Source organism: Penaeus chinensis, chromosome 7 (assembly GCF_019202785.1).
Source record: "Penaeus chinensis breed Huanghai No. 1 chromosome 7, ASM1920278v2, whole genome shotgun sequence".
Lineage (NCBI taxonomy): Eukaryota > Metazoa > Arthropoda > Malacostraca > Decapoda > Penaeidae > Penaeus > Penaeus chinensis.
The window spans coordinates 41561861-41581393 of NC_061825.1; the positions used below are offsets into that span (position 1 = coordinate 41561861).

Here is a 19533-nt window from a genome sequence, read left to right on the forward strand (position 1 = left end):
AACATTTTTAGCTGATATTACCTGCTAGCGATGTAGTGTTATTTAAAAAAAAGTAAAATTATTCAGTATAAAAGTTTGTACAAGCCAAATCGGATATAAGAAAGAGACAAAATACAATCACATCAACACTGATTTATTGATAGACTTCAAGGACTTTACAGTTGCATAAACAACTCGAGCGTTTCCTCCCTTGCTTCATTAAACCCATTTCCCTACTTCAGGGAATGATGGTCACCTGAACGGCCATGGACTCGAGGGAACACTCATCGGTTCCTCTCCTGATCCTGAAGTAGCCGTCCTCGCCCCAGTTCGCGCCCCACGAGTTCTTCACAATCCAGTACTTCTCTCCCGTGGCCTCGTCTGCCCCGTAGCCCACCACGAGCACCACGTGGTTCGTGATCTGCTCGCGTGTGAAAAAGGTAATTAGCTGCCAAAGTATATTGATTACTGTTTAATGTATTAGTAGGTAATATTATCGATGGCTTCGTGACGCTACCTGCCATATACATGGACAGCGATTATAGTAGATGAATATAGTATATAACTATCACACTTTTACAAACGTGATACTGTTTACCTCCATATTACTTCCGCGATTAGTTTTGATATTCATTGTGTTGTTAGTTTTTTGAATTTCATACAAATACTTCGGTTTCAGCTGACATAATCAAATATTTACTTTTGACAAGAACTTATTATATATCATTTTTTCAACTCTTCCCGTATTATGATATTACATGAACCACGACCAATTCATTTACAATCGATCCTTGATTCTCCCACTTGACGCTGTAAAGAACCTAAAAAAGAATAAACAGAGCCAGAAATGGATTAAAAGTCCAGTCACCTTTCGCATTACCCTCCATGAAGATATCCCCTGTAATCTATCTTGGGAAGACGCGCACATCCACTCCACACCTAACACAAACAACGTAAACAAGCGCGTTCGTCTAGCATTTCAAACGCAAACGCACGCGGGTTGCCTCACCTCGAACGGGTTGAAGTCGTTCTTGAGACCCGTGTGGTGGTAGATGCCGCCGTTGTAGTTCCTGAAGTCGTCATATACTTCAAAGGACACGGAGATGGGTCCCGTTTCGACCAAGGCTTGCAACATGAGCTCTTCGTTGCAAGCTCCGTAGTACCCGCCAACGTGGACGTACTCGCTGACGTAGGTCTTGGCGCATGCAGTATCCGTGTCACACAGGCTGTCCTGGCGAATTGATACTTGATAGTGAGTTGTTGAGTAGGTTATTTATTTCGATATAAAGGTGAGAGGGGTTACCACAACACTAGGTTTTATAGCATAACGAGGTCTGACACGGGCTGGGAAGGTCAGATAGTAGAGGAATAGAATCCTGCAGATTATTACAGTGATTCAGTACTGAGTTTGTAATAACACCAGTAAATGTTAGAAACTTTAAGGTCAACATAAGATTATATAACCACACATTAAAATGGATCCTTTAACTACATAACTACACGTGAAGTGGATCCTTTAACTGTCTACAAGATATATCAAAGCTGATCTTCAATAACATATCCAAGATCATCCCTGCGATAACATGACCATATGCTTTAAACCAGTCCTGTAACATCGCAAAAAAAATCGCTTAACAAGGCGCCGCGACCTCATTCTGCCATTGACTGACCTCTGTAACGCCACACTAAATCGCGTGACTGATCCTGTAACAACACGACCGCGCCCCTCAGGATCGTTACATAACTCCTACGTGAATTTCATCCATGCCGTTCCGATGGGCCTCTGGTTGACCTTCCCTTAGCAAAATCACTAAGACCCGCATGTCCAGTCACTGACTTTTATTTCTTTTTTACATTACGGCATCTCTATTCAATCGGCACAATCGCAGGGTTCAAGCGGGGTTCGTTATTAAGGAAGATGAATGAACCTCTATGCCCGTATGAGGAGATCGTGTGTTCTCTCGTCTAGTCAATATTTCTGGTGTGAAAACACGCCGCCTCGACAACGCCTCGTCTGTGACCCCCCTTGTATATATTGAATAAAAATTTGACCTAGCTGTTAGTCTCTTTGTAGATCAACACCACAAACTCCCCTTTCATTGCGAATGGGATAATAGTGTAGGATGATTTAATACAGGGTGGTTCGAGAAAACGCGCCAAAAAATGGAGATTCATTGCCACAGGAAATAGCCACTTTCGCCAATTCGCTGTCCGCGGCGTGTTGACTTACCGAGCCGTCGTAAGGGTTGCACTCCTCGGCCACGACGCCCTGGTCCATGGCGTAGCGACCCGCGATCAGGTAGTCGAAGCCTCCCATGCAGCCCTGGGCCAGCACCGAGCAGGACACGACATCCTGGCGTGGGAGAACTGTGTTATACTATGTCATATCATGTAGGGAAAACGGGAAACGGAGAAAACAGAAGAAATGATTCGGATATTTTTATAATTCGTTGTCGTTCATTCTCTTTCTTTCACCTTCAACTCTCTCTTCCTTCTACCCCCTTCTTTCTCTTCCTCTTCTTTTCCCTCTCCTTCTCCCTCTCCCCACCCCTTCCCCTTCCCCTTCCCTTCCCCTTCCCCTTCCCCTTCCCCTTCCCCTTCCCCTTCCCCTTCCCCTTCCCCTTCCCCTTCCCCTTCCCCTTCCCCTTCCCCTTCCCATTCCCCTCCTTCTCCCTCTTCTCCTTCCCCCGCCTACCTTTCCCCCACTCACCTGAGGCGAGAACACATCCTGTCGCTGGTTCCTCGTGGCGATCCGGACCTGCGCCTCGAGGTTGGCCATGGAGGCGAAGGCGTAGCAGGACCCACAGCCTCCTTGGTCTCTCACAGGGGGACACGTAGCTCTCGCCGTTCACGTTACGCCAGTCGAAGCTCTTCGGCAGGAGGGAGACACGGGCGCTCTGCTCGGGCGTGGCAGGGGCAGGCGAAGGACGGGTGGGCAGGGTCGAAGCAAGGCCGCCCGCGCGCTGGTACATCTCCCCGACGGTGTACCTTCGAGAGGCGGTGTTGGTGGTGAGGATAACGGGAGGGAGGGCGGCGGGGAGGTTGATGGAGAGCCGATAAGGAGGAGGGCGATGGAGGCGGCGACGAGGCCAGGGAGGATACCGTCAGCGGATGGAACTGGGACGGTTCCAAGTTATGAAAATGAATAGGATGACATCGTGATGATGCCGATAATTATGATATTGATGATAAGGTGATGAAGATGAGGATGAAGATGATAATAGAATGATAATGATAACAATGATGATACTGATGATAAAGATTACAATGTTAATGAATATAATGATAATACTGATGATGAAAAATATAATGTTAATGCATATAATAATAATAATAACGATATTAATTAAGATTGTTGCTAATACTAATAATGATACCACTACATCAAGTTATCATAACGAAAATATATAATGTAAATAATGATTAAGATAGGAATAACTATTACAATACTAATAACGATAATGTTAAAGATAACATGAAAATAATTACCAGCAATAATAGCAATAAAGATAAGATTATATGAAGGAAAACAAGAACAAGAAAGATAAATCATCTGCTATTATCTGATTTACATATAATCCTTTCCAATTAAGACTCACTTGACATGAGCTAACTTCAAAAATTGGCTTAAAGTAGGAATCGAATTTGCATAATACAGATAATTTCACAGTGCGGGTGTAGATTTAACCTTAGATATGAAAAAGATCAACTGTCTTTGATTACATAATGACTTATCTTAATTTTTCTTTTGTGTTTTTTTTTTCTTTTTTTTTCTCTGTCCATTTGTTTCTCTTTGTTTTTTTCTTCTTTCTGTAATTCTACAATTCCCTCTCTCCCTCTCTGTCTTTCATTCTCTCTTTCGTAGTCTTTACCCCTTTTATCCATTTGTCAACCGGTTTTTCTTTTGTTGTCTAAGTCTGTCATTTAATCAGTAGACATGTTATTCTCTCTCTCTCTCTCTCTCTCTCTCTCTCTCTCTCTCTCTCTCTCTCTCTCTCTCTCTCTGTCTCTGTCTCTGTCTCTCTCTCTCTCTCTCTCTCTCTCTCTCTCTCTCTCTCTCTCTCTCTCTCTTTCTCTCTCTCTCACTCTCTCTCTCCATCTCTCTCTCTCATTAACTCTCTCTCTCTCATTAACTCTCTCTCTCTCATTAACTCTCTCTCTCTCTCTCTCTCTCTCTCTCTCTCTCTCTCTCTCTCTCTCTCTCTCTCTCTCTCTCTCTCTCTCTCTCTCCCTCTTTCTCTTTCTCTTTCTCTCTCTCTCTCTCTCTCTCTCTCTCTCTCTCTCTCTCTCTCTCTCTCTCTATCTCTCTATCTCTCTCTCTCTTTCTCTCTCTCTCTCTCTCTCTCTCTCTCTCTCTCTCTCTCTCTCTCTCTCTCTCTCTCTCTCTCTCTCTCCCTCCCTCTCTCTCTCTCTCTCTCCCTCCCTCTCTCTCTCTTTCCATCAATCCCTCCCACCCCTCTCCCCCCTTCGTCCCCACCCCCTTACTTCTCATCTTCCGGATAGACCCTGGCAGTCCACGACGTCTGTCTGTCGTTGATCTTCCTGACGAGGTCGCGGTCGTTTTTGTAAGGTGCGTCCGCGTTCCTCTGGACGGGTCGGCGGGTCACCCTGGGCGCCACCTGCGATGCGGACCTTGGGGTTAGGAGTGGTAGGGGGGGTAAGGGAGGGGGTGAGGGGATGGGGTAGGTTGAGGGCAAGGGGGAGGATGGATGGGGAGGTGGAGGGTAAGGAAGGGGGTGAGGGGATGGGGAGGTGGAGGGCAAGGGGAAGGATGGATGGGGAGGTGGAGGGTAAGGAGGGGGATCTAGGAGGTGGGGTTGGGGGAGGTCGAAGGTAAGGGAAGGTGGGGTAGGGTCGAGAGGGGGAGGGTAAGGGGTGGGAAGGGTTAGAGAAATGAGGGGAGTTGGAGGTTAAGGAAGGGGGATAGATGGGGCTGTATGGGGAGGGGGAGGTGGAGGGTGAGGAAGGGGAGGAGGGGGAAGATGAGAATGGGAATGAGGGAATAGTTAGGAAGGGGTGGATGAGGGTGGGGTGAGGGAAGGTTCGGAGGAATGGAAGGTGGAAGGTGGAGGGTTAGAAGGAAGGGTGGGGGATGTGGGAGGGGGGTTGGAGGGTGGGTGGGGGGTAGGGGGGAAGGGGCAAGGGTCCTGGTCTGTGGTTCACGTATTTGTTGTGATTGTTAATGTTTTCCTTGTTAGGGTTGTTTTATAGCTGTTATTAGTATCGTTATCATTATTGTCATGCATGTCATTATTATCATTATTGATATTATCATTATTTTTATCGTTATTAGTATTACTTTTATTATTATCATCATAATCATTATCATTATCACTATTATTATTGTTATCATTATCACTATTATTATTGTTATCATTATCACTATTATTATCGTTATCATTATCATCATTATCGTTATCTTTATCATTATCACTATTATTATTGTTATCATTATCATCGTTATCGTTATCTTTATCATTATCATTATCATTCTTATATTTATCATCATCATCATTACTGTTATTAACTTATGAATGTCATTATTATCACACTCATTACTAGCATCATATTTATTGCTGTCACTACGTAATCGTTACTGTAATCGTTATCATTATCATCATGGTAATGATTATTGCAATACAACTTACTATAACTGTTACTATTACCATTACAGTCAATATCATTATCATCATTACTCTCAGAGTGATTAGCAGAGTGATCATTATCTCCATCTCAAAAGCAATATCCTTTTCATAATCATACTCATTACTGTTATTAATGTTATCATTACCGTCATCACTATCTTAAAGCATTATCCTTATTGTTGTTACAGTGCAGTTTTCATTGTTATCGCTATCGTGACCTTCATGATAATGATTACTGAAGTAAATCTTACTATAATTGTTATTATTACAATTGCAGTCATTATTAATATCGCCATGACAATCATACCATCATCATCATCATCATCATCATCATCATCATCATCATCATCATCATCATCATCATCATCATCATCATCATCATCATCATCATCATCATCATCATCATCGTCTTCTCGCTAACAATATATTATCACTATCAACTTCATCACTCATTTTTTTTTTCGTTCACCCCCTCTCACCTTCGTGTCCTTCTGGGCGCTGAAACAAGACCAGTTCCTCACTGTCTTGTCACGTGACCAGCCGTTGAAGGTGCGGTCGCAGTAGGACGTGACTTCCAGCCAGTCGCCCTCGTAGTAGGAGAAGGCGAAGTAGGACCTCTCGTTAATGTTGATCTGGAAATGCGGTGGAGGATGTTTAGGGACAGGATGTTGTAGTTATATATGCATGTATGCATACACACACACACACACACACACACACGAGCTTGCACACACATACACACACACACACACACACGCGCACACACGAGCTTGCACACACACACACACACACACACACACACACACACACACACACACACACACACACACACACACACACACACACACACACGAGCTTGCACACACACACACACACACACACACACACACACACACACACACACACACACACACACACACACACACACACACACACACACACGTGTGTGTGAGTGTGTGCATCGATGTGTATGTTTTTGGTTAGGGGTGCGTGTGGATCCAGGATTAATTTATTTTTTCTTAATAGTTTTCTCCAATTATGTTTGGAGTTACACCCTTTTTCTACCCAGATGCCCACCCTGATACCACTCCTCTCAGCACTAATTAGGCTGCCTAGACCACGTTTTCAACATATAAACAAAGTCAAATGAATTCAAATGAGGTAGTAAACGGATGAGTTTTATAGATTAGTTAATAATGAAATCCGAATTTAATGAATTCTTACACCATTCATACCGAGAAAGACTCTTATTTCCGTTTTAATACATTTCTGGTTGAATGACTGATTTCGTTTTTATCAACGATCCTCGATTCTTACGTTTCATTTTATTCAAATCACGTGAACACGCGACATCAACCGAGGTTTGTTAATCGCAACGTCCTTCTTAAACAATCGCTAAGTAAGACATGACACTATGGGAACAGTACCTCAAAGCCTTGGTTATAGATGAGCGTCCAGGTGCCTTCGTTCCCGAGCTCGTCCGTGGCGGTGTCGGGGAAGCTGAGGGTGAAGGTCTTGGTGTGGACGACGGGGCCGAGTTCGTCGCAGCTGAGGCTGCTGTCGCCCGACCGCTCCGTCTCCTGGAAGGTCCATGTGCCGCGGATGTCCTCGTACAGGCAGTTGGCCGGCGTGTCCGACCAAGCCGCCGCCACACACACCAGGAGCAGGAATACTTTCTGTTTGAGAAATGAAAAGGATATTTTCAGGAAAACATTTTGACCATGTAGGACTGCTGTTCAGTGAAAGCGTAAACAACGCAGTGCGTTGGAATTATTCAGTGTTACGGGACCGTGTCTTCTCACCAGCATCGTGACAAACACTGAGGAAAAGACAGGTGTTCTGGTTACCTTTATCTCTCAGGCCACGCTCCCCCCCCCCACCCTCCAGGCCAAGCTCAGGACACAAGCATCAATACATGGAACGCCATATTAAACAATTGCATTTACTTTTCTCGGTTTTCAATGGAATGCATATTTTTAAAAAATCTGCTGGCATCTCTTTATTGCGTAAACGAATGGAAAACTGAAAACCACTACTCTCAGAGGCTTTGAAGAGATGTCTCGGCTATTTCAAGTTATTTTCATTGAATTCATATAAGTAAAAACAAAATAACAAGAAAAAGAAAATGCAAAAAAAAAAAAAGAAGAAGAGAGAATTTCAGAGCTATCGCTATCTCACTGACAAACATGTAAGGATTTTTTTCCTACAACCATTTTAAGTCGTTTATCAGTAATTCGATTTTGGCATTTGGGTTGGTCGTATCTTCCTTGTTTCTCACCATGAACAATATATGCAAACTCCTGTATCATAAAACGCCAAGATATTAATACTAAGTATGAATGAAAATGACAGCACCAACGATAATGTTGATAGAAGTAGTAATAATGATAATAATAATAATAATACTTACATAATAGTAATGTATATATAATAACATAATACTCAAACATTAACACTTAGAGTAAATGACGACGACGAAGGTAATGATAGCAGATGATTCTGGCGTTCTTCTGTATAGATTTCACTGTGGTTATATAATGCGAATCCGAGACATTTGCCGGATTAGATTAGGATTAATTAGGATTATAGCAATTACAATAGGATCGCGACGACATTAGGATTAGAATATATCAAGTTTTATGTTAGGATTAGGATGGAGTTCGGTTTCTGTCTGGATTAGCTAATCGCACGAGAAAATAATATTGAATACGGTGAGAGCGATGGTGATTATCAGCATAATGTTTATTATCGAGCTAATAATAATTATAGTAATGATAAAATGATATTGCTGATACCAATTACAATAACAATGCTACTAATAATATAGTATCATTAGTACCAAGGATTAATGTTAATGATCATAGTAATACTAATCTAAAATGACGATTACAACCATGATAGTAATAATGATAATCCTAATAAAAATAATGACAAAGATTATGGTATCAATAATGGTAATGGTAACTGATGAATGGTACTAATGAAAAAAATAAGAATGGTAATAATGACAACGCTAAAAACTACCATGAAAAACAATAATGACAAGTACATCACCAATCATCTTCCAGTTCACACAATCATAACATAATCACACCATAAAACCACAACGGCAGAATACCGTAACACCATAGTTTTACAATACCACAGGATCACAACACCACATCCCTCTCTTTATATAACAATACGAACCAACAACACCCGTTACAAAGCGCCCTCTACACAGGTCATTATAAAAGGATTAGACTCCCATATTATTGTTAATACTGAGTATTAGTTCGGAAGAAAGGAGCGAGAGAGTGAGCTGTTGTACCCGACCAGCATGACGCGTGTGAGAGTCCTTTGCGGGAAGAGTGCCTGCTGACGCCTTTACGTTAACCTTGTTACGTTATTATCACCCTCGAAGTGTGATTTTTTTGTGTATTTCTTCTTCGTGTCCTTCCTTTGGTTACTTTCTGTTTGTTATTCTTCTGCATGTATATATATACACACGAGTTGACATAGCGAAGTATCATCTTCACATAAACGAGTAAATAGAAAGCCAGAAAAAGGGGCCATAAACAGCATATACATCACACAATCAGAGCAGTTGTCTCACCTTCGTAAAAAACTACTTCATGCACTAGCCTTGGCGTCGAGGGAACAGGTGGCCGCAGTTCCCATGGCTGCAGCTCAACCAAAGAGACATCTTACCATCAATCTCCTGTATTGCTAACGGGTCCTGCAGCCGTCAATAAACCAGATCAGGCGCTCTCAACGTTGGTCAAAGGATCGATGAGTCCTGCGGCCTTCTGCATAGCGACAAGGTCCTAGAGTACCGGTCTGGAAGTCACGAGGTGCAGTCTGTCATGTGTTGTATTTCCCGCGTCTGTAAGTTTGTTTTATGTAAGTGATTTTAGGCCTAATTTCCTCCTTCGACTTAACTATTAAACGTAAAAAAAAAAGAAAAACATAAACGACCCCGAAGAGCAAAACAGTGTCTCACAAAAGCCACGTGTGTTCCTTGTTGACACAATTCATCCTCCCAACAAAGCAATGATAACTGCAAGAACACGTGACTGTCCCGCCGTGATTTTCCAACATTTTTTGTTCTGTAGACGTCAACAAGCTCTCCCGGTCCCATTTCCAGCACTCGTATCACATGGCAGAACAATCGCCCCAGACGAGGTTTACATGTCAGATCCCTTATCGGATGAGGCGGAGACATGAGACGCGAGATCTGCGGGCGGACAGTTCGGAGGAGACTCGTGGATGAGATGGTGGTGAGTACCCGCCCGCCCGCCCGCACCCGCTCGTCCTTGCCGGTTCACGGTCAACTAACGCTGATGATCGCAAATGAGGGTTAAAAGCTAGGTCATAACAGGAAAACTCGAATGTGTTGCTCCTTTTTGGTTCCTTTTACTTCACTTGGTTATGGGCGTTAGCAATCTCTCATGTGGGATGAACGTGAACCAAGCCCTAGGTCATAGGGCGGAGTCACGAAACAGCACGACTATAAGTCTGTAACTACTACTTTTTCATTTTCTTTTGAAAGGAGAATGACTCAACACCGCAGTATCTGTTCGTCTAATCCTTTTCGCATCTCTTACAGTTAAAATCGATCTTCCTTCTGGGGTGCCTCACCCTGGCATCCGCGGACATTCCAGTGGCGTGTTACTACGAGGACATCCGCGGCACATGGACCTTCCAGGAGACGGAGCGGTCGGGCGACAGCAGCCTCAGCTGCGACGAACTCGGCCCCGTCGTCCACACCAAGACCTTCACCCTCAGCTTCCCCGACACTGTCATGGACGAGCTTGGAAACGAAGGAACATGGACTATGATTTCGAGTCAAGGGTTTGAGGTAAATGAAAGAAAGATAGACATCATCTACAGAGCCCATCTAAAATCAAATAAACGTTGTCTTATTTAACTATAGACCCAAATGCTGTTATGGCTTCAATTCAGAGATTCAGTTCTTTTCGTATCCTTTAGGTAAACATCAACGGGAGGTCCTACTTCGCCTTCTCCTACTACGAGGGTGACTGGGTGAACTCCATCTCCTACTGCGACCGCACCTTCAACGGCTGGTCACGTGACAAGACAGTGAGGAATTGGTCCTGTTTCAAAGGGCAAAAAAATACGAAGGTAAAAGGGAGAACTATTTAAAGATATTGTCTAATGATATTTTCTGTGATTTCCGTTATTTCAGCTCATGCAAAACACAAGGTCGAGAATCAAACAGAAATGTGACAAGACGATACGTGATGTTACGTTGAAAGAAAGAAATGTTACCCTCATTAGCCTTAATAACCTCAACAATTTCACGTGTTTATAGGCAACGCCAAGAGTTTCCAAAAGACCACAGAGGCTTGAGGAGCAGCAATACCGAGTGGACCATCGACACATTGCACAGATTAATGCCATTCAGACATCGTGGACGGCGAGGGCGTATCCGCAGTTCGAACAGTGGGTGGTGGGCGAATTTTATGTAGTATAGGGAAACATACATGGTGTGTGTATGTATGCATATGTGTGTGTGTGTGTGTGTGTGTGTGTGTGTGTGTGTGTGTGTGTGTGTGTGTGTGTGTGTGTGTGTGTGCATGTGTGTGTGTGTGTGTCTGTGCAAGCTCGTGTGTGTGTGTGTGTGTGTGTATGCGTACACACACACACACACACACACACACATGTATATATATATATATATATATATATATATATATATATATATTCATACCTTTTCTACATTCGTCAACATGAATACAGTTCATATATAAACATATGTTTATATATATATATATATATATATATATATATATGTATATATATACACACACACACACACACACACACACACACACACACACACACACACACACACACACACACACACACACACATATATATATATATGTATATACATAGAGAGAGTAAGAGTCAGAGTGAGAGTGAGAGACACAGAGAGAGAGAGAGAGAGAGAGAGAGAGAGAGAGAGAGAGAGAGAGAGAGAGAGAGAGAGAGAGAGAGAGAGAGAGAGAGAGAGAAAGAGACAGGGAGACAGAGAGAGAGACAGAGACAGAGACAGAGGCAGAGGCAAAGCGACAATAAGATAACCAGACAGACACAGGTAGAGGGCCAGAGACAGAGAGGCAAAGATATATACAAAGACTGAAAGGAGTAAATATGATTGTATAAATCGATGCTCCTATACCCAAAAAGCGTGACGAGAATATTCCTCCAAAGAATCCAGCCGAGTGCGAAAGGCCTTGACCCCGATCCCTTCCCGTTGACCCTGGCAGATACACCCTGAAGGAAATGCAGTTGAGGTCCGGCGGCCGCGGAGCCACCCCCCCTCCCGCCTCTCCGCCTCCTCCTTCTTCCCCGGAACTTCTCGCCCGCCTGAACCTCCTGCCGGAGACCTTCGACTGGCGTGACGTGGAGGGCGTGAACTACGTGGGTGGTGTGAGAGATCAGGCCCAGTGCGGCTCCTGCTACGTGTTCGCCTCCACCGCCATGCTCGAGAGCCGCCTCAGAGTGAAGACGCGGAACCAGCGCCAAGATGTCTTCTCCACGCAGGTGAAAACGAATACTCAGTTCGTATTTTTTATCTATTTCCTTGTGTTTAAGGTCGCAGAAATAAATCATACCTATTCTGAATCAAAATATTTTCCAAGTTTGAATTGAAATGTAAGAAGCCTATACACAAAGAAAAGCAAAGAATCATAAACAAAGAAAAGCAAAGAAGAAATGGTATATTGAATGTAATACCCGACACAAAGAGGATTTCACAGAGTCCGTTTTCTTTGCCTAGGACGTGGTGTCGTGTTCTGCCGTCTCACAAGGATGCGATGGAGGCTTTAAGTACTTAATTGCAGGCCGGTACGCCATGGAGCAGGGTATGGTTGCAGAAGAGTGCAATCCTTACACTGCACAGGTAAGTTTACTTATGCATAGTAATCTCTATTGTTCCGGTTGATGTCTCTCTTTTTTTGTTGTCCGTTTTGTTTTTATTTTCTTGATCAATATCTATCTGTATAGAATGACGGGATAAATGCAGAATTCGTCTAATTTCCCATCCGCCTCATTCGCGCGACCCCGACCGCCCTTCCCCTGAACCGCCCCCCCGCCCGCCCCCAGGACGACACGTGCGACACCGACCTATCCTGCGCGCGCACCTACGTGAGCGAGTACTCCTTCCTCGGCGGATACTACGGCGGGGGCAGCGAGGACCTCATGATGGAGGCCCTGGTGGCGCGCGGACCCATGGCCGTGTCCTACATGGTCTACGACGATTTCCACAACTACGAGGGCGGCGTCTACCACCACACCGGCGCTCGGAGCGACTTCAATCCTCACGAGGTGCGCATACACACACGTACACGCACACACACACACACACACACACACACACACACACACACACACACACACACACACACACACACACACACACACACACACACACACACACACACACACACACACACACACACACACACACACACACACACACACACACACACACACACACACACACACACACACACACACACACACACACACACACAACACAACACATTAACACATACACACACGCGTGCTCGAATGATATAAACAGCAACAAAGACTAATAGAACCTATAAAAACTCACATATTACAATGAGCAGTATCAGAATCAAGGAAGAACGAACAGTGGGGGTCCCTCATAACACAAGGAATAACAGACAATTCTTATCCTGCTTGCTAATGCGCGTGTCTCTTACAGGGAACCAACCACGCCGTCCTGCTGGTTGGTTACGGCGTAGATCCTGCCACAGGAGAGAAATACTGGACCTGCAGGAACTCTTGGGGCGCGGACTGGGGCGAGGACGGCTTCTTCAGGATCAGGAGAGGAAGCAATGAGTGCAACATCGGGTCCTTTGCAGTTGAAGCCACGCCCGTTCCTTAGTTAAGAGGGAGTGTTCCGTTGTTGTAAAACTTCGAAGGATGTGTTAAAAGTATTCATTAGAAATGTTTTTTTATTGGTATTATTATTTTCTGATATCAAATGTATATCGTTGTATTTTTTTTTTTTTTTATCTTCTTCCTTTTTATGTTTACTATTCACACACACACGCACACACGCATACGCACATTCACGCACACGCACACACACGCACACGCACACACACAGAAATAAAACAAAACAAGAACATGCAGACAACTATAAATAAGGACCCCATGAGGATGGGGATGCTATGAAATAAATTAATATGACTTTGATTTGGTTGTTATTATCATCATTATTGTCACTATCATCATTATCATTATTGTTATCATTATCATTATTATCATTATCACTATTACTCTTATTATCATCATTAGTGTTATTATTATCATCAATACTATCATTATTATCATCATTAGTGTTATTATTATCATCAATACTATCATTATTATCATTATTATTATTGTTATTATTATTATTATCATTGTTATTATTGTTATTATTATTATTATCATTGTTATTATTGTTATTATTATTATTATCATTATTATTATTGTTATTATTATTATCATTATTTTAGTTGCTGTTCCCCTTCTTCTGTTTATTATCATTATCATTATGTGTGTGTGTGTGTGTGTGTGTCTATGCATGTATTATGTATATATGTATGTATATATGTATGTACGTGTGTATATACACACACACACACACACACACACACACACACACGTCTAGATCTCTCTCTCTCTCTCTCTCTCTCTCTCTCTCTCTCTCTCTCTCTCTCTCTCTCTCTCTCTCTCTCTCTCTCTCTCTCTCTCTCTCTCTCTCTCTCTCTTTCTACATACGTGTCTTTGTATATATATTTATATATATGTGTGTACGTAATTTATCTATCTCTCCAACTATATATTTAACTATCTATCTGTTTACATATGTTGTGTGCATGTGTTTATGTGTTTGCATTAATCAATATACAGATATGAGTATTTATTGATAATAATTGCATTACAGTTTTTCCCTATTAATTATTGATATAGTACTCACCAGGTGCCTGTGAGAAAACAGCCGAGTCATTATCAATATCAAAATACCCAAATTCATGTTTTTTAATGCAACATGACTATTCCATTTTTTATGTATTTTGTTTCTACATACTTTTTCTCAATCTTTCCACCAGCTGCAGTCATAATTTAATATCATTTTCTAAATCCTTGTACCCAGAGATGACATTGCCAAACAAGAGTGCCATCATTTACTGCGCTTAGATGTGATATTGAAAGTTTTTCGTGATTTTTCTCAAAGCTAGTGCCTTCTCTTTATCGTGTTGTTATTGTTATTGTAAATATTATCATAATTTTCATCTTCATCGTCATCGTCATCATCATCATCACCACATCGTCGCCATCGTCGTAATCATCATTATCATTATAATAATAATGATAACAGGGAAAATTATTATATCATCATCATTATGTCCTTACTATCATTATTGTTAGTACTACAGTTTCTATATTTTACTGTTATGATTATCATTATTGTTAGCATTATTTCTATCATTGTTATTATTATTATTATTATTATTATTATTATTATTATCATTATTATTGTTATTATTATTATTATTATTATTGTTATTATTATTATTATTATTATTATTATTATTATTATTATTATTATTATTATTATTGTTATTATTATTATTATTATTATTATTATTATTATTATTATTATTATTATTATTATTATTATTATTATTATCATCATCATCATCATCGTCATCATCGTCATCATCATTGCTAATGATATTTTTATCCTTGACATCATTACTATAACATCATTATTATCATTAGCATCAACATCCTTTTCATCAAAATAAAGCAAAAGACAAAAGTGGTATAATGAAAATTAAATAATTCTTGGGCTCCGCTGTTTTATAAATCGGTTCCAATACTAAGTTTATAACCAAGGACATCCCGCCGTAAATTCTGAAAATATCACAAATCCTATAACCACAATTAGTTTTCAAAACACCCCTCCCCCCAAAAAAAACAAACAAACACGATAATGGTATTTATTGATCATTATAACCATGAAAACGCAACGGAAAATGAACAGTCATGACTCACAATATATGTCCACGGGAACCCACGCTGAATAAGCAAGGGTAGCATGTTCCCGGGGACGGACGGGTCTGCCTACGTATACATTTCGATCTCCCTTCAATGGACTTCGAACCTTGGAGAGTCGAACTTGTCAGCTTTATGTGGAAGCTTTATTTTATGAACTGTTGTTGCCATGGTTGTTGATATGTCTTGTGATATTGCTTTTTTTCTTTGTTATTGGTATTGATTATATGATTTTCCTCCTGTTGCTTTGTAATAATTGTCACCATTGTTATTATTATCATATTTAGTTTTTAGGGTGATACTGGTGATTATGATAACGAGGAATGCAGCAACAAAATTTATATCATAATCATTATCATTATGATTATAATCATTATCATTATGATTATAATTATTATCCTTATTATTATCATTGCTATTATCATCATCATCATCATTATCATAATTGTTTTATTATTATTATTAATGTTACTATTAATATCATCATTATTATTATTATTATCATTATTATTATTTTTTATTATTATTACTACTATTATCATCATTATCATCAACATTATTATCATTATCAAAAATATCATTATCAATATCATAATGATTATTTTCATTCATTAACCGTCTTGGTTCTATGATCACTATTATTATTATCAATATCAAATACTGTCATCGTTTTTGTTATCACAGTAATAGCATAGACGATCAGTATCATGAACTTCTGTAATTGCTAATAATGAATGTATAAGAGTGTAATAAGTCAACACCCTCTAATAGATTTAAATGTATTAGATAATTGCCATTTAGTATACCATGGATATGATGAGCATAATTACCTCATTATAAGTTCAATAACTACAAATCAATTCTCAAACTTGTGAATTCGAATATCTATCTATCTATCTTAAAAACCTGTAGGATTATAATCCATGTTTACATTTAATTTTATAATGGAGGTGATATCATTTCATAACCCATAGTCTCAATACCACACCCAAGAGTTCTGGTTTTGTTTTGATATCATATATACACCCAGCATTAATATACATAGCCTCTACCCTCTGGATTAATAGAATAAAAGAAGAAAACCAGGAAAAGGTTATTATTCCACGTGCAATACAAAAAACTATCTAACGTTCCTAACAGGGTCCTCTTTAGGGAATGACAGTAGCATCAAAGGCCATGGACTCGATGGAGCACTCATTGCTTCCTCTCCTGATCCTGAAGAAGCCGTCCTCGCCCCAGTCCGCGCCCCACGAGTTCTTGCACGTCCAGTACTTCTCGCCTGTAGCGTTGTCCACGCCGTAGCCAACCAGCAGGACGGCGTGAGATGTTACCTGGGGAAGAGGAGGTATATTTTAATGGTTGATTGGTTTTATTGACTCCCGTGCTATTTTCAGACTATGTACTCATCGTTTCTCTTCTGCCGTTGTAACTATTTTCACTGAATAGAACGTAAGCCAATACATACCTCGAGGGGATTGAAGTCGTTCTTGAAACCAGTGTGGTGGTAGATTCCTCCACCGTAGTTGTAGAAGTCGTCGTACACCATGTAACCGACGGGCAAAGGGCCCTTCTCCACCAGTGCCTGCAACATGAGCTCCTCGTTGCACGCTCCGTAGTAACCGCCCACGTATTCGTACTCGCTCACGTAGGTGCGCGCGCAACTGGTGTCCGTATCACAAGGGTCGTCCTAAAGAAAAATATTACTGTATTTTTTGTCTTTAAATATCACTTCATTAATAATTATGGGCAACTCACAAAGAAAGTATCGCAAGAACATGTCGGTCAAGATAAAGAACGTACAAGTGCAGTGTAAGGATTGCACTCCTCGGCCACGACGCCCTGGTCCACGGCGTAGCGTCCGGCGATCAAGTAGGCGAAGCCGCCCATGCAGCCCTGGGACAACACGGAGCACGACACGGCATCCTGCAAAGGATGTCACCGTGCTCACGCTCTTTCGCCTTTGGAGGTGTTAAGATAACACTGAATTTTTTATCAGCATGAAGGTTACAGTCAAAGTCGACAGCGGCTCATTTTATTCACCTGCGTTGAGAAGACGTCCTGGCGCTGGTTGCGGGTGACCATTCGCAGGCGCGCTTCCAGCTGAGCCATGGAGGCGAAGGTGTAGCAGGAGCCACACGAAGCCTGGTCCCTGACGGCACTCACGTAGTTCACGCCCTCCACGTCACGCCAGTCGAAGTTCTCCGGCAGGAAGGAGACGCGGGTCTTCTGCTCAGGGGTCGCGGGGGCGGGGGAAGGGGGGTTGGGGAGGACGCTGCCGGGACCTCCTCCGCGGAGGAACATCTCTTCGACTGAGTACCTGACCACAACGAAATCATATCGATTATAATATTTCACACTTGATTCCAATATCATTTCATTGGAATGAAGAAAACAGTTATAAAACACAAAGGTACATAAACATGGACTTAGAAATAATGATGCGAAATATATATCAAGACACTTGCTTCTCATGCAGAGGGTAGACCTTTGCTTGCCACGACGTCTGAGAGCTGTTGATCTCCTCCACCATCTTGAGGTCGTTCTTGAAGGCCCGGGTTGATAGGGGCGTCGCTATTTTACGGCTCACTCTTGGGGTCGTCTAGGGTAATATTAAGAAGTGAAATAATGTTAATGCTATTGTACCTGAAAAATTATTTTGGACTTGGCATAAGTGTACCGTAATCATCAGATTGAAACTACCTTAGTGTTCTTTTGAGCACTGAAGCAAGACCAGTTCCTGACGGTTTTGTCACGTGACCAGCCGCTGAAGGTGCGGTCGCAGTAGGAGGTGGACGAGGTAAAGTCACCCTCGTAGTAGGAGAAGGCGAAGTACGACCTTTCGTTGATGTTAACCTTGAGGAGAGAGTGATACTGTTAGATTTCTACTGTATACTATACGGCCTCCGCCCTCATAATGAAAGAAGGCGAAGTCGGACCTCTCAGTTTGGTCTTTTGGTATACAAATCCCGTTTGAGCAATATGCGATGATACATTGCTCTGACAAGTACATATCACAAAATAAACAGATCATATCTCTCACCTCGAAACCTTGGTTGTAAATCATAGTCCATGTTCCCTCGTTTCCAAACTCGTCCATGACATTGTTGGGGAAGCTGAGGGTGAAGGTCTTGGTGTGGACGACGGGCCCGAGTTCGTCGCAGCTGAGGCTGCTGTCGCCCGACCGCTCCGTCTCCTGGAAGGTCCATGTGCCGCGGATGTCCTCGTACAGGCAGTTGGCCGGCGTGTCCGACCAGGCCAGGGACACGCAGACAGCTAATAGCACGGCACGTAACTAAAATGATTAGAATATCGGAATTACCCTATTATACATTATACCAAAAACAGCTATCCTTGCAGGGCCGGATTAGGGTGAGAGGATGCCTTTAGCAAACTCAGTAATGGTGCCCTCTGTATAAGCACACAGATATTGCAAATTTGGCCGAATACACCGCCAGGCCTTTCCTATGAAGCTGGAATTCCCTAACATTCACTGGACTACTTCAAAAGTATCGGTACTCTGTGATACCCCTCCCGTGCCCCCAACGCCATTAGCAAGTGCCTGTTTTGCTTGACAGCTAACCCAGTTCCACATCCTTGATAAATCACACACGAAAGCTTTAAATACCCAGCAACTCGGCTTACGTCCGAACGGTACTACTTACTAACCGTACTACTTACCAACATGATGAATGGAGAAGCCGGTGTTGTGACAGGCTTAGTGCTTGCGCGTATCACAGAGCCTCGCTGTGATTCAACTGGCGGTCCCTTCCACTTCCATACATCACTTATAGTCCTCAGGCCGAGTTACCACGGTTATGTA

At 42.1% G+C, this 19533-nt stretch overlaps 3 protein-coding genes across 5 annotated transcripts; 1 reads left to right on the forward strand and 2 right to left on the reverse strand.

Annotated features, from left to right (window-relative positions):
• Positions 1 to 112: 112 nt before the first annotated feature.
• LOC125027641 (dipeptidyl peptidase 1-like) lies at positions 113 to 7442 on the reverse strand. Its single transcript, XM_047616814.1, is given in 9 exon segments — positions 113 to 400; positions 989 to 1210; positions 2210 to 2332; positions 2690 to 2809; positions 2811 to 2967; positions 4465 to 4598; positions 6104 to 6256; positions 7052 to 7300; positions 7427 to 7442. Coding segments are annotated over 9 exon segments (1347 nt in total). The 5' UTR covers positions 7433 to 7442; the 3' UTR covers positions 113 to 217.
• Positions 1166 to 13821, forward strand: LOC125027640 (dipeptidyl peptidase 1-like). 2 transcript variants are annotated; one of them, XM_047616812.1, is made up of 9 exons: positions 9345 to 9457; positions 9751 to 9883; positions 10213 to 10464; positions 10596 to 10748; positions 10939 to 11069; positions 11900 to 12176; positions 12412 to 12534; positions 12738 to 12959; positions 13366 to 13821. In XM_047616812.1, the coding sequence occupies exons 2-9, from the start codon at positions 9827 to 9829 to the stop codon at positions 13546 to 13548; spliced, it is 1398 nt and encodes a 465-aa protein (XP_047472768.1). In that variant the 5' UTR covers positions 9345 to 9457; positions 9751 to 9826; the 3' UTR covers positions 13549 to 13821. The 2 variants fall into 2 exon arrangements, with proteins under 2 accessions (XP_047472769.1, XP_047472768.1); XM_047616813.1 differs by lacking the exons at positions 9345 to 9457; positions 9751 to 9883 and adding an exon at positions 1166 to 1231 and having other exon boundaries at positions 13366 to 13820.
• Positions 13822 to 16794: 2973 nt separating this feature from the next.
• LOC125027228 (dipeptidyl peptidase 1-like) lies at positions 16795 to 19533 on the reverse strand. 2 transcript variants are annotated; one of them, XM_047616183.1, is made up of 8 exons: positions 19392 to 19533; positions 18754 to 19005; positions 18414 to 18566; positions 18179 to 18312; positions 17754 to 18030; positions 17514 to 17636; positions 17179 to 17400; positions 16795 to 17044 (listed from the first exon to the last, which is right to left on the reverse strand). In XM_047616183.1, the coding sequence occupies exons 1-8, from the start codon at positions 19395 to 19397 to the stop codon at positions 16862 to 16864; spliced, it is 1350 nt and encodes a 449-aa protein (XP_047472139.1). In that variant the 5' UTR covers positions 19398 to 19533; the 3' UTR covers positions 16795 to 16861. The 2 variants fall into 2 exon arrangements, with proteins under 2 accessions (XP_047472139.1, XP_047472137.1); XM_047616181.1 differs by having other exon boundaries at positions 19380 to 19522.

What these genes read in the sequence shown, in the direction of transcription:
- LOC125027640 (XM_047616812.1), top strand. Translation starts at nt 9,827, where the DNA reads ATGAGACGCGAGATCTGCGGGCGGACAGTTCGGAGGAGACTCGTGGAT. An exon ending in GACTCGTGGATGAGATGGTG is followed by an intron (nt 9,884 to 10,212) that starts GTGAGTACCCGC and finishes CATCTCTTACAG; the next exon opens with TTAAAATCGATCTTCCTTCT. An exon ending in TTTCGAGTCAAGGGTTTGAG is followed by an intron (nt 10,465 to 10,595) that starts GTAAATGAAAGA and finishes CGTATCCTTTAG; the next exon opens with GTAAACATCAACGGGAGGTC.
- LOC125027228 (XM_047616181.1), bottom strand. An exon ending in TTTACAACCAAGGTTTCGAG is followed by an intron (nt 18,567 to 18,753) that starts GTGAGAGATATG and finishes TCTCTCCTCAAG; the next exon opens with GTTAACATCAACGAAAGGTC. An exon ending in GTGCTCAAAAGAACACTAAG is followed by an intron (nt 18,313 to 18,413) that starts GTAGTTTCAATC and finishes ATATTACCCTAG; the next exon opens with ACGACCCCAAGAGTGAGCCG.